This window comes from Plenodomus lingam (genome assembly GCF_022343315.1).
Source record: "Plenodomus lingam strain CAN1 chromosome Unknown contig_1, whole genome shotgun sequence".
In the NCBI taxonomy this organism is placed as follows: domain Eukaryota; kingdom Fungi; phylum Ascomycota; class Dothideomycetes; order Pleosporales; family Leptosphaeriaceae; genus Plenodomus; species Plenodomus lingam.
The window spans coordinates 1,210,071-1,222,923 of NW_027093927.1; the positions used below are offsets into that span (position 1 = coordinate 1,210,071).

Here is a 12,853-nt window from a genome sequence, read left to right on the forward strand (position 1 = left end):
TGTTGCATTGTATATTTCTCAAGGTATGTGCAAGTCGTTTACTGGTGTTCGATGTCAGCACTGATGATGGATTGATTGATAAGAGTTCCCGTCTCTCCTACCTACCCATAATCTAGCCGCCATGTCTCCAACTACACTACAGAACGCCTTCTCAAAGGACTCTACTACGACAGCTATCATCGTTCCCGGCAATCCACCGTTGTCCGTTTCGTATCAGAAGCTTTCCGCCGATGTGAAGGCATTCCAAGAGAAGCTCGCGCAAGTTGGCGTCAGCGCAGAAGCAGCTGTATCTATCGCGCTTCCCAACACGTACGAGTTCATCGTCTCGTTCATCGCCGCATCGTGGCAGAGAGCAATTGCTGCCCCACTGAACCCCGCATACAAACAGTCCGAGTTTGAGTTCTACATTGATGACCTCAGCTCAGCCATTGCGCTTGTACCCAGGGGTGCTTTCGCACAGGACGCGGCAGCTGTCCGGGCAGCCCGAAAGTACAATGCAGCCATCGCTGAGTGTTTCTATAATGGCCAAGAGGTGGTGCTGGATGTGAAGGAGACTGGAAAGCTGGCAGGCAAGGCGGCGCGTATGGAGGTAGCCCAAGCCGATGATGTCGCACTTGTTCTACACACCAGTGGTACTACAGGGCGACCCAAGGCTGTACCGCTGACGCATCGCAACCTCCTGCGCACGATGAAGAACATTCAAGAAACCTATCAGCTTACGCCCAGGGATCGCACCATGCTGGTCATGCCGCTTTTCCACGTACATGGCTTGCTTGCCGGCTTTTTAGCACCTCTAGCCTCTGGCGGCTCCGTCGTGGTGCCACCCAAGTTCTCCGCCTCCGATTTTTGGAAAGACTTCCAAGAACACAAGGCGAACTGGTACACGGCTGTGCCTACCATTCACCAGATTCTACTGCGCAGCCCTATGCCAAGGCCGAAGCCAGAGATTCGGTTCATTAGGTCTTGTTCGTCGCCTCTGTCGCCAAAGACGTTCCATGAGCTCGAGAAGGCTTTTGGTGCGCCAGTGCTAGAGGCTTATGCAATGACAGAGGCTGCTCACCAAATGACGAGTAATCCTCTGCCTCCAAACAAGCGCAAGCCGGGTAGTGTGGGAATTGGCCAAGGAGTAGAAGTCAAGATTCTTGATGATGCTGGTCATGAGGTTGCTCAAGGCAAGGAAGGAGAGATCTGTATCCGTGGCGAGAACGTCACCAAGGGCTATCTCAACCATCCTTCAGCCAACGAATCTTCATTCACTAAGGAAGGCTTCTTCCGTACTGGTGACCAAGGCAAGTTGGATGAGGATGGCTATGTAATCATCACTGGCAGGATCAAAGAGTTGATCAACAAGGGTGGAGAGAAGATCAGTCCCATTGAACTCGACAACGTCATTGCTCAGCATCCTGCTGTATCTGAGGCTGTTAGCTTTGCCATTGAGGACGAGATGTACGGCCAAGATGTTGGTCTTGCTGTTGTCATCAAGGAGGGGCACAAATTGACAGCGGATGAGCTGAAGACATGGCTTGCTGACCGTGTCGCGAGATTCAAGCTGCCGAAGAAGATCTACTTTACGGACATGATGCCCAAGACTGCGACTGGCAAAATTCAGCGACGCCTTGTTGCTGAAGCCATGCTGAAGCAAGCCAAGGCTAAGTTGTAATCGAGGGTCTAACGCGACAGGACCCAGCCATTGTTGGTAATGGAGGTGAGTCAATGCAAGATCTTTGCAGCTCTTTGAAAAGTGGCATAGTCTTCTGCCTAGTGGCCATTGTGCTGACTGTGCTATATAGGGCTGCAAACACTGTGTAGACAGCCTTTTCGGTAGTGCACTAGACTTATTTGCGAAGTCCCTGCATAAGCCTATCATCTACACATGGCCCGTGCAGTTGTACAAATAGACTTCAGAGCAATCGGCTCACTTACACTCCTGTTCCTCAATCTTGCTGCGGCTCTCTTTCTGAAAGCGCAGTCTTTTTTTCACAGCCATCTATGACGATTCCACGGTCGGCACTGCACCCATATTACGCCAATCGCCTTCTTCCGTTAGCCTCCAAGACAACCTGACTCAAGCTTGGCCCCCATTCTGCCACCATCAACATGCTACTAGTTTTGGCGAATGCGGCGCCACCACCTGCACTCGAGGCTCAGCGACAAAACTGAATATTCAAAATCCTGAGCTACAGGCAGAACCCTCACCAATAGCCCTGTCCCTGTAAACGTGGCCGCTGGTTACAATTGATTGGTGTAGTCCGTCAGCTAGTGTTCAAGAAATGACTCGCACCTTGGGCGCCTGGTCCGTTGTCACTGGAGCTGAATCCACACGTAGTTAATGACAAGGTCGAGGCTGTACGGCTGTACGCCTTTCCGCCCCCATATGCCGTGTCTCAAAATCTGTTTGCTGCGGCCATACTCTACTCCGTACAGTGATATATTAAGAAACCGACCTGGAAGCCTGAAATACTCTAATTTTTAGCAACAAAAGTCGACTGATGCATCTCCAGTGTCGAGTCTCATTCCCTACAATTCTTCCTCTTGATGTTGAATGCATGATTTGGAAGCGATCGAGGGCCTTTAGCTATTCTTGAATTCCCTTTTCCTCTTTCATCGTTTATCCCTGCATGTATTGCCTAGTCGGGCAAACCACCGGCACATCATGTCTCAGATCAGGCAACTAGGCGCTGAATACATTGTGCCTAGCACCCCGCAATCAAACGCTTCCCTAGACTCGACTTGCAGCCGTGGTATCAAGTCCATACTTCCCCCAAGCTACTCTCCAACCATTGACATTCTCCCACCTGTCAACAATCCAGCAACCATGACCACTGCGGCTCTAAAATACTCGAATCACGAGTCTACCAGCACCAGTAGTGATAGCAGCAGTAGCAGTACCAGCAGCACTGATACATCAGCATCCGCACGTTCGTCAACCAGCAACGCGTCCCATGCATCATCGCTGTCAGCATCGAGACCAAAACCAACACGACACTCCAATCCGACAGTCTCAAACTCGTCAGCATCCAAACTCAACGCGAGATCTTCGCCGCCAACGGTGCGTTTTACGGAGCCTGAGCCTCTGCCAAGATGTCGAACACGGTCAACACCCATGTCCCTGATCCGGCCACAGCCGGCTCATTCAAGGTATACAGTTCCGAGTCCGCTGCTCGCGTTGCAGTATCAGAATCTGAGGGTGCCGGAAATGTCGAGTCCAGCGTTGAGCCTGCAAAAGGCGAGGGAGGAAAAGATATCGCGTGCTACGCCTCGTCCACAGAGTATCCTCATTACACGACCCAGACGGCTGTCCACACAGACTGTAAACACACGGACCAGCACCTCGACACTCCATCCATCATCCACCATGCCCTCATCACGATCAAGTCCAAACACGGAATCAAGAACATCCAAGGCCCCCCTCCCCAATCGCGCTTCCGTCCCCAATCTTAACCCCTCCCTCGCCCATGGCTCCCGCGTGCACTCTTACACCTCCACACACTCTACCCAATCCGCCCCAGCCATCCTCTCCACGCCTCCCAATCCCGCAATCCCCCAAGGCCAATATGACCCCCTCCAACACTACATCCCCTGCCTCTGGCCCGCGTGCTCAAAACACTACACCGCCGCCCACGCAGGCTCCATGTACTACGTCCCACAGGGCCCCTTCTCACTCACCCGCCTACACGGCTACTGCCCCCGCCACGCCACCCAGGAACTCGCAGAAGCCAGCGCGCTCTGCAAGCGCGAGTGGGAGTTTCTCCGCCAGTCAGCAGGCCGCAAGACGTTGCCGCAGATTGCAGCCGAGTTCGAGGCCTTCATGAAGCAGTTCCGGAGTGCGCGCGCGGCGGACGATGCGCAACTGTTGCAGGAGTTGAGGAGTCGCGTGGTAGGCGGTACGACGACGGCGACGACGACGACGGCGAAGGTCCAATCACCCACAGCAGGGGAGAAAGCAAATACCGCCAAGACCCGACCAAAAGTTCAATTCGATATCTGGGACTGGCGCTACACGCCGCATCGCTGCACGGCTGTAAATTGTAAAGCAAACCCTTATTCCCCTTACGCGAGCCACCTATATATATTTTACCATTCCCCTCGCCCCTCTACTTTCAAACCGCTGCATACACTGTGCCCGCGCTGTGCGAACCGGGAAGTCGAAGATTTTGAGCGCAGGGTCAGTGAGAAGTGGAGTAGTAGGTGTGATGGGTGGAATGAGCAAGAATGGGACGAGTGGTTGGGTAATGTGGTGCGGGATCGGGAAATGGATGCGGAGTTTACGGAAAAGGCGCAGGAAAAGATGATCAAAGACAAGGGAACAACGAGGAGAGTGGAGACAATGGAGCAAGGAAAAAGGCCCGAGAAGGCTGCCGAGAAGGCGAGCGGACAGATAAGCGAGAAGGTGGGAGAGAAGGCGAGCGAGAGAGTAGCCGAGAAGGTAGGCGGTGTTGGCGTCAAGGGGAAGAGAATGTCCATTTTTAAAAGGTTGATTGTAAGTATGAAGGCTTGAGCAGGCGACATGGCATGTGTAGCATTCAAGGAAATGGAATGCAAAGTTCAATGGGTGGATAATCATAATACCAAGCGGTTGATACTTATTGCCCATGAGGAGAGAATGGGATGAAATAGGTTTAAAGAGACCAAGAAAGAGGTGAATGACAATATTTGATGAGCCCGCGGTTTCCTATACCGGATTTTCAGGTCTGAGGTTCGATGATAGATTCGTCTGGATGAGATGTGACGTGCGTTGAGTTGTATGATACCTCGATGCTAAAGAACCTCAAGGCAACCAGTGCTTTCACAGGACAGGATGCATGCCCCCATTGCAGAAGGCTACTGGCCAAAACGCGAGATGGCTAATATACTATCCCGTTATTGACGCCTCCAGCCCGTTGTGGGGAGGTGTAACGCAGACCCCTCAGGCAATCCCGGGAGTGATATCATCCTCAACATTCAGATCTGAGCATTCTTGAATGGTACCCACACCTCGTCGTCCTGCGTGTCTTTTTCGTTTATGTCTTGTCATCTCTTCTTCCCTGAGAAGTTCTGCCAGGGCTTTGAAGTTGATGGGTTTCGTCATGAAGTGGTCAATGCCAGAGCTCCAAGCCTCCAGTTTGGCGCTTGCAGAGGCGAGACCTGTGAGTGCGATGATGGAGCATCGTGGCAAGTTGCGTTCGTGTTCAAACTCGCGGATCGCACGTGTGGCGCTCATACCATCCATGACCGGCATGGACATGTCTGTCGTCATATCAGTGATGGGCATTCGATTGAAGCCCTAGGTAACTTTGGGGTCATTCACTGACCCATTAAGATGACATCGAACTTGCGACAACATGTTTGGTATGCCAGTAAGGCTTCCAGACCATTCGCGGCCTCTTGATACTGCAATCCATTCTTTCTCATGAAAGCGACTAGAAGCTGTTCGTGTCAGTCTTTATAGCCATATGGAAAATTACGAATGTGAAGAGCACACCTTTCGGTTCAGAGAGTTGTCGTCGGTTATAAGTATGTGAGAAGCCTGGACGTCTTCCTCATTTAGAAGTTTAGAAACCAGGTCAGCAGTGTTCGAGCCAGTTGTAGACAATGTCCGCGCCGACAGCGGGGGTGTGGGTGGTGTATGACCGACAGATTCAGCAATGTGAAGGGACTCTAGGATGCTGGATGGATCTTCTTGTTTCCGTACGTCCAGCATACTACGTTCAGGTGAGAGGTCTGTGGAAGAGTTGTGTTCGATGTTTTCTTCCGAACGTCCGAAGCGATCGAGACATTGGTTGAGCACGAAAGCCAGCTTGTACGGGCCACACCTACGAAAATGTCAGCTGACCAACCTATAAATGAAGATTTTTGTGCGCAACGTACGGCTGGGTCATAATCTCCACGACGGATTCTCGACTAGTTACGCGCACGTCAGAACGTAATGTTGCTGCTTCCAGTGCATCCATCGCAATGAATATGGTTACAGGAGTTCTCTGTGTGTCAGCTCGCTGGCGCCGGATAGCAGATAAGTATTCAAAAGAAAGCTCTGGACAGATGACGATGTCGGCATCATTCCCTTGCCACTCGGTTGTCTGTATTACCTCCATCTTCAGATGATTTTGGAGAGTCGAAGCAAGCGCAGTAATGAAGCGAAGGAGGCCTTCCTCTGGTTGCGACATTGCCTGACCATTCGAAGTAGTTTGTATGATCTTATTCAGAATGCAAATGCGGCGGCCTTTCATTCTTGGGAGGTATAATAGGTATTGCATACGCTCGGGCGTGCATTTATTCTCTATATCCGGCTTTGTCAACGCCAACTTTATCTTGAGCTGTGTTCCTTTTGCAGGATCACTCTGTATCTCGATTTTTCCGCCGCTAGAATCAATGATCTTCCGAACGATGTTGAGACCAAGCCCAGTCCCTGGGGCATGGCTGTTCTCCTGAGAGAAGGGTTGAAAGGCGTGGTTGGCCAAAAACATAGGACTCATGCCGGAGCCGGAGTCAGTGACAGTTAGCGTCATTGCAGTGGGAGCATTTGTGTTTTGTAGTGGGCCGGCCGTTCGTAAGGAAACTTCAATGACTATATGGAATGCACTTGGTCAGCAAAAGAGTTCGCAGAGAAAGGAGGAAATTGGTGAAGGACCAGTAAAAGACAAAATAGATCTAGGCAGCCCAACGCACTCAAGCCTTCATAGACGTCGGATGTGGTCGAAATGAAGTTTCAGTGCTGCGATTGGCAAGCGATAAGAGGCAATGGAAGGACGTACATCCTGATCCAGTGTATTTGATCGCATTTCCAAAGAGGTTCATGACAATCCTTCTCCATGATCCGACAGAGAAGCAGTATACCCAGTCTTCTTCAAATGACACATCCAGGATTATGAAACAATGTTTTCTCTTCAAATATGGATTAGGGAATTCATCTGCGGGTGACTGCGGTTCGTCCGTAAGCCTTGATGACACGGGGAGGTATGAAGAGCCGCTGAACACTGCTTCCACAACCTCTTCTGTGGCGATCCCAAAGTCAAAAGCGGCATCTTTGCTTCGACGGCTCTTCAGCGGTTTTGAAGACAAGCGGATTGTATTTGCATTCTTCAGTCGCCTAGAAGAGACCCTGTGCCTTGATTCGCTGATCTTGGAATAGTCCATGACGTGATTGATCGTGTCCAGAAGGGTCGTACCGCATGCGCTGAGCGAGTTCATCATGCTGGTCTGGAAGGAATCAAGTGGAGTGTCCTTGATGAATTCTAACGTGCCGAGTATACCATGCTGCAGCCATCATTAGTGCAATTCTAGGTGGTAAGATTCTCTACTGAAACAGGGTTGCTGACCAAGGGAGAACGCAATTCGTGGGAAATGGACGCAACAAATGACGTCTTGGCCTAGGGGTTCCATGTTCATTAGCAAATTGTTGCGTTTTCTCTCAGGACTTTGGGGCCAGGAACATGTCGCCGTTGCAAGCGGTCGAAGGAGCACATATTCAAGACTCCTAAAGCAACGTACCTCGTTCAGTGAAACAGCGTCCAAGCGCGAAAGCTCCCTCATGATAGAGTGACTGAATATCTTGAAGTAGGCGAGATCTACAGATGCCGAAAGCAATCGATAGGGGTTATTGGTCCAGCAAAGACATCCAGCAAACCATCTCGACCGCTCATAGTCCCAGAAGGGTATAAAGGCAACGCTTCGAGCACCTGGAAACATCGCCTGTATAGCACTAGACCCTCTCTGTGGCCGACCATTGTTCCTGCGCTTGTGAATTGCCCCTAGTTGCAGACCCTCGTTTGGCGCACTTGGTGACCCAGAGCCCTCTTCCGTCGACGACAAACTTTGCCCACCTGCGCTAAAGGTGAAGATCCTCCCATTGGGACACTCGTAAAACAAGCGGCCTAAGTCATGTTCTACAAGCGTTCCGTAACCTGTATTGGCATCATATTCCCGGGTAGCAACGCCGAGTACCTGGCATGATTTCGAAGTCGAAAATGATGTACGCCGCTGTGTGGGACCGCTGCAAGTTGAGCTTGCCTCACTAGATGAGGACCTCGAATAATATGAGTCGTAAGGTGCATCAGGACCACTTTCTGGACCATTGTGGGCACGTCGCTGACCATTTGCTGCGACTGAAGCATCAAGAATGAGGACCCCGTCAAGATGACTAGATGCCATTATGAGATTAGCGGCGCGCGTGAACATGGATCTGGAATCTGTTGGCAGAATAGTATTCTGGAGTTTGGAGATAGAGCGGTGGCGACTGGATTCTGTATGTCCTGGTTTGTGAGCATCCGGTGCAGACTGAACAGGAGCAGTAGTGCCAAAACCAGAGAACGCCCCTTGCACAGTCGTAACACCTGAGCTAGCGACATAGCCACTAGAGTTTAGCTCTTGATTGTTACTGTTCGGCGCTTGCGAAGAACCCTGGGGCGCAGTCCGAACTGGGGATATTGTACTTGATAATCCACGGCGGTGCTTGTTCTCGAAAGGCAGAAGACCAGACGCTCCGTCAGCGAAGGATACCAAGCCACGTGTGAAGCGTTCGCCTCGTTTGTATTGGTCTTTGATAGTATACGTATCAAGATACTCGATAACAGTTGTTGCCAGTCGTCTGAGAAGGCTGCCCTCAGCCCGTGATAAATCGTTCCGTGGCTTGTAGTCAAAAACGCAGAGTGACCCTACGATGGTTCCATTGGGACTGAGCAGACCGACACTCGCGAAGAAACGCATGTCGCATTTGCTTCGTACGTCGTCTCGAAAATATGGATAGGAGTCTTGGGATAAATCAGGGATGATGATGATGGGGTCCTCTTTGCGGTCCAACGCCAGGAGATTTTCGCATAGTCCCCAGTTCCTTGGAATACTCACATTGCCCAGCCAGAGCATGTTGGATGCATCTTCACTCGCTTGGGGTCGGGCTGATAAGTCGGAATGGCATGTAGCCTCCGCAAGGATATGCTGTCGATGTTCGTCAAGAAGGGAGATCATGGCTCGTTCTGCACCTAGTCGAATGGCCGTCAGTTGACAAAGCGCAGTCAGCGTCGAGTCTGGGGATGGCCGTGGCACATGCTTTCCCGTATCGGTGATATGGGGAATGTTGCGAAAAGCTGCACCGTAAAGTAACAGAACATCGCGCTCTCTTCTCATGTCTTCACGCTCCTTCTTCCGGTCGCCACGATCATGTAGGAGATCTTCCATGTCCACTCGCCTGGCTGCTCCTCGGTACGACAGGACAAAAGACAGGGGATATTCACGAAGTTACTCCAGGTCGCCAGAACTCCATACTCCGCAGGTAGGGAACCTAGAGTGAGACGACTAGCAGGGCCCGCCGTGCAGTGAAACAAGCCGAGATTGATGAAGGAGAGGTTGTAGTAGATGCAGGTTTGCGGTTCGAGGGCCTGGATTGCCACCATGGCTGCATTGGTAGTCTATGGGCCTGGTGCATTCGAAGGGGGATCTGCACATGTTTAGCGTATAAACCAGATGGCAATCGCGGTCTAGAGTAGCCAATGCTTAACTAGATGCGGCAGACTGGAAGACCTCTCAAGTGCTACTATGTCAATGTATGCTTGCCTTTGGCAGGGGTGTTACTATCATGCATATAAACCTATGCTATCGTATACTCACTGTAAATATACAGACATCACTCACTCGTCCGGTTTCCTATGAGGGATGCACCACCTCTGTCTGCAGAAAGAAGGAACAAAACGCCCTCGTTGCGGGTATTCACAGCAAGCAGCGCAGCCTCAAACCAGAATGATGTCATCACCGTCATCAGTTTCACGCGCCTTGGCAAAAACTCCCTGGCCAAACATAGTTTCAACGTCTTTCATCAGCCTTCACATTCAACAGTATGCACTGTATCCCTTGTCGAGAGAATGAATGTCCAGAGAATACTTGCTTCTTGGCCAACTGTCTGTGACTGATAAACCACGTGAACCACCTATCGCTATAACCCAGAGGTCAGCCGCAGAGGCGCGCCAAGCAAGACACGACACATAGAAGATGGATGCATCCGTCAGCACAGCCTATGATGGTGTCTTGCGCATGAAGAATCGTCTAGCTTACCCATTGTAACAAATTGTAGATTTCCTCATCTGTCACTACCCTTGGACTTCTCGGAAAAAGGAGACCATATGTCTGAAGTGTGCTTCAATCGAGCTATATGATGAGCAACATGCCATCTGGGTTGCATTGCATCGCCTTCATATAGTTGTAGTCCTCAGTTTTGATATGATTTTCTTGTAATAAATCAAGTCTCACTGTTAACCATCGAGCTTCGTGACCCCGGGTTGCTGGTAGGTACGTTCTGATCATCTGTGGCTGGCTAGAATATCATCTTGTTCATGTACCTACAGGCTACCTAACATCATCGCTCGTGGAAGCCATTTACATGTTCTTCAAACACCAATAAGCAGTATTTTCCCCTCCGCTCATCTACATGAAAATGAGGTAGCTTCCGCAGCATCGCCTCCAACATAGACCAAGTGCTTCGGCCACAGACACAGATTCGCTTTTCTGACCTTCCCTTGACCCTGAGTCTGAGCCTCGAGAGTCTCAGGCGCGATCCCCTTCTCCACCCAATCGATGAGGCTCTTTAATGCATTACCCGGATACCATCCAGTCCCCCCAAGACAGTGATCCACACCAGGTGCCTCAAAGTAACGGTAGTAATCGCTGGCCTTGGGATCGCGCTCTTGCACTCGACGAGCGTACTCTGCTGTTGCATCCGGCGCAAGACATGTATCCGCTAAGCCGTGCCAGGACAGCAATTTCCCACCCGCTTCGCGAAACTGCCTGAGGTTGGTGTCCGAAGTGCCGAGAATGGAATTGAATCTCTGAATCGATTGCTCGAAGAGAGTCTGGAAAGTTGTAATGTTGACGCTCGAGGTTTGGTAGTCTGGGTCCGTCTTGATGAAGTATTTGATCCATAGTTCAGCCACGAGGAACGGTGCTCCTTTGCAAATGCCATTTGTGCAGGTCGTCGCACCTGTCATGGCAAAGGAAGCACCAGGGTTCGTGCCATGCCAAAGGAAGTCTCCTCCTTGGTTCGTGGGCCCTTGCCAAGTCTTTTCGGCTACGGCAGCTGCGGCTTTCGTGATGGTTGTTGTTTGGTTTGTGGATGCACAGCGGTATTGCTTGCTTACCATGACCTTCGGATCGAACTTGCACTCCTTGGGTAGTCCAATGATGCCATCTTTGAGACCATCGAGCTCGTCGCAAGCCTCGACAGCCGCGTTGTTAATAGCTTCGAGCTCGCAAAAGGTCGGGTATTCACCTGTGTGCCGTTAGTGTGATCTTGAGGAAGCACCAGATCAAATATACCTAAATCATTCATGACCACCTGTGGCCAGAAGAGCTGCATCATCAGCTCGTTCCAGTAGATCGCGGGCGCTGCCGCGAGGATTCCATCATATTGCTCTGGATACTTTTGGGCCATCTGGTATCCCTGGCGTCCACCGGTGGAACATCCATTCCAGTAGCTGTACTCGGGGGCTTTACCATAGTATGCTTTCGCCACCGCTTTTCCAAGTGTCGCGGCATCGTCTAGCGCAGTCGAGGCGAAGTCTTGCAGAAGTATCCAATTCACATTGCCTGGACTTGACATGCCCCATTTCTCAATTTTTTCAGAATCCTCGAGAGTATGGCCACCATCAGTCGAAACAGCCGCGAAGCCTTCGCTTGCAGCCCAGGGAAGTGTGAGGTTCGATTCGACTCCCGTTCTGAAACCACCGCCTCCTGCGCCGAGGAACCTGCCCGTCCAATCTTTTGCCGGGGGTAACCAGACAACAGTGTTGATCACATCATTGTAGCCGGGATGCGTATGTTTGATGAGTACCTCGCAGGCGTTAAGGCCAGTCACCTTCTTTGAATAGTGGTTTTGATTGATGGGGATGTCGAGTGTCAAGTCCGAGTGTGTTACTGTCTTGACCTCCAGAATCTCGCCACCAAAGAGAGCGATGTTGTGGAAAGCGGACGATTCACATTGTACTCCAATCACAGACTGGGTGAATCCCAAAGTAAAAAACAGGAGAGTCGTCGTGCTTCGCAGTATGGACACCATTGTAGAGGTTGTGGACCTTGTGAGAACGACTGGCAAGGCCGTTGAAGAGACATGGCTTTTCTTTTTTATAGTTAACGACTACTCTAGGCCTATATTATGTCGTTTGTGCTTTTTGATGCCCATCAAAAACGTGGGACTTGGAGCAACGCAATCAGTGAGCCAATCAACAGCTGGCTCAACGTAGGCAGACACGCGCTCTAGACTTGTTGTAATCGGGCAGACAAACGCATGACGGCTCGCTATGGTATATTGTCCATGAAATAAGCTTGCTTGTCGCCAGGTTTGGCTGGTTGTCAATGTAAAGGCCAATATTGATAGGTAGGTACGTGGTGTGGCATGGGAAAGTGACACATTGCGGCGGCACACTCGGGGTATACTTTTAGTGAGATTGTATCTGCCCGAACATAGTTTGGGGGGCGCCCGGCAATTTATACGGCTGATTGTGAGATTAGGTTGAGCCATTTTGAGGCCATTTTGAGGCCGTTCGAGGGATTGTATGCTTGGTGTAGGTAGATCAGCCATGGTGGTTAGTTGGTGGTAGCCATGAAGATTGGCCTAGGCTTACCGGTATTTTGCGGTGTAGGAAGCGTCCTACGCGGCAACTTGTATAAGCAGGTAGCTGTGAGGCATGGACATGTACAGAGATGACATGTGCTTGTATGTCAAGCACATGCCATTGTCAGAAAGTGTATGCTTATGAAGTTGTGCCCAGATGACGGACACACGCCTGAAGGAAGCAACGCGCCATGCCTCTTTCAGCACATGGATAGGTATACTTTGAATCCTACCACCCCCGACAGGCCCCATTCAGCCACGCTCCCGAATGATCGCGCACCA

The 12,853-nt window shown here is 50.9% G+C and overlaps 4 protein-coding genes across 4 annotated transcripts; 2 read left to right on the top strand and 2 right to left on the bottom strand.

Moving 5' to 3' along the window:
- Nucleotides 1-121: 121 nt before the first annotated feature.
- On the top strand, nucleotides 122-1,660 carry IAQ61_000407 (uncharacterized protein; the record flags this gene model as incomplete). The annotated part of the gene is made up of 1 exon (XM_003835544.2): nucleotides 122-1,660. One exon carries the CDS (start codon nucleotides 122-124, stop codon nucleotides 1,658-1,660), a length of 1,539 nt encoding a protein of 512 aa, XP_003835592.2.
- Nucleotides 1,661-2,653: 993 nt separating this feature from the next.
- Nucleotides 2,654-4,498, top strand: IAQ61_000408 (uncharacterized protein; the record flags this gene model as incomplete). Its single annotated transcript, XM_003835545.2, has 1 exon — nucleotides 2,654-4,498. The coding sequence occupies one exon, from the start codon at nucleotides 2,654-2,656 to the stop codon at nucleotides 4,496-4,498; it is 1,845 nt and encodes a 614-aa protein (XP_003835593.2).
- A 408-nt stretch (nucleotides 4,499-4,906) lies between these two features.
- On the bottom strand, nucleotides 4,907-9,380 carry IAQ61_000409 (uncharacterized protein; the record flags this gene model as incomplete). The annotated part of the gene is given in 8 exon segments (XM_066094661.1): nucleotides 4,907-5,226; nucleotides 5,292-5,406; nucleotides 5,462-5,792; nucleotides 5,848-6,544; nucleotides 6,732-7,233; nucleotides 7,296-7,346; nucleotides 7,468-9,164; nucleotides 9,179-9,380. Coding segments are annotated over 8 exon segments (3,915 nt in total), but the record flags the coding sequence as incomplete, so codon positions are not given.
- A 1,005-nt stretch (nucleotides 9,381-10,385) lies between these two features.
- Nucleotides 10,386-12,016, bottom strand: IAQ61_000410 (uncharacterized protein; the record flags this gene model as incomplete). The annotated part of the gene is made up of 2 exons (XM_003835547.1): nucleotides 10,386-11,230; nucleotides 11,278-12,016. 2 exons carry the CDS (start codon nucleotides 12,014-12,016, stop codon nucleotides 10,386-10,388), a joined length of 1,584 nt encoding a protein of 527 aa, XP_003835595.1.
- Between the last annotated feature and the right edge of the window lie 837 nt (nucleotides 12,017-12,853).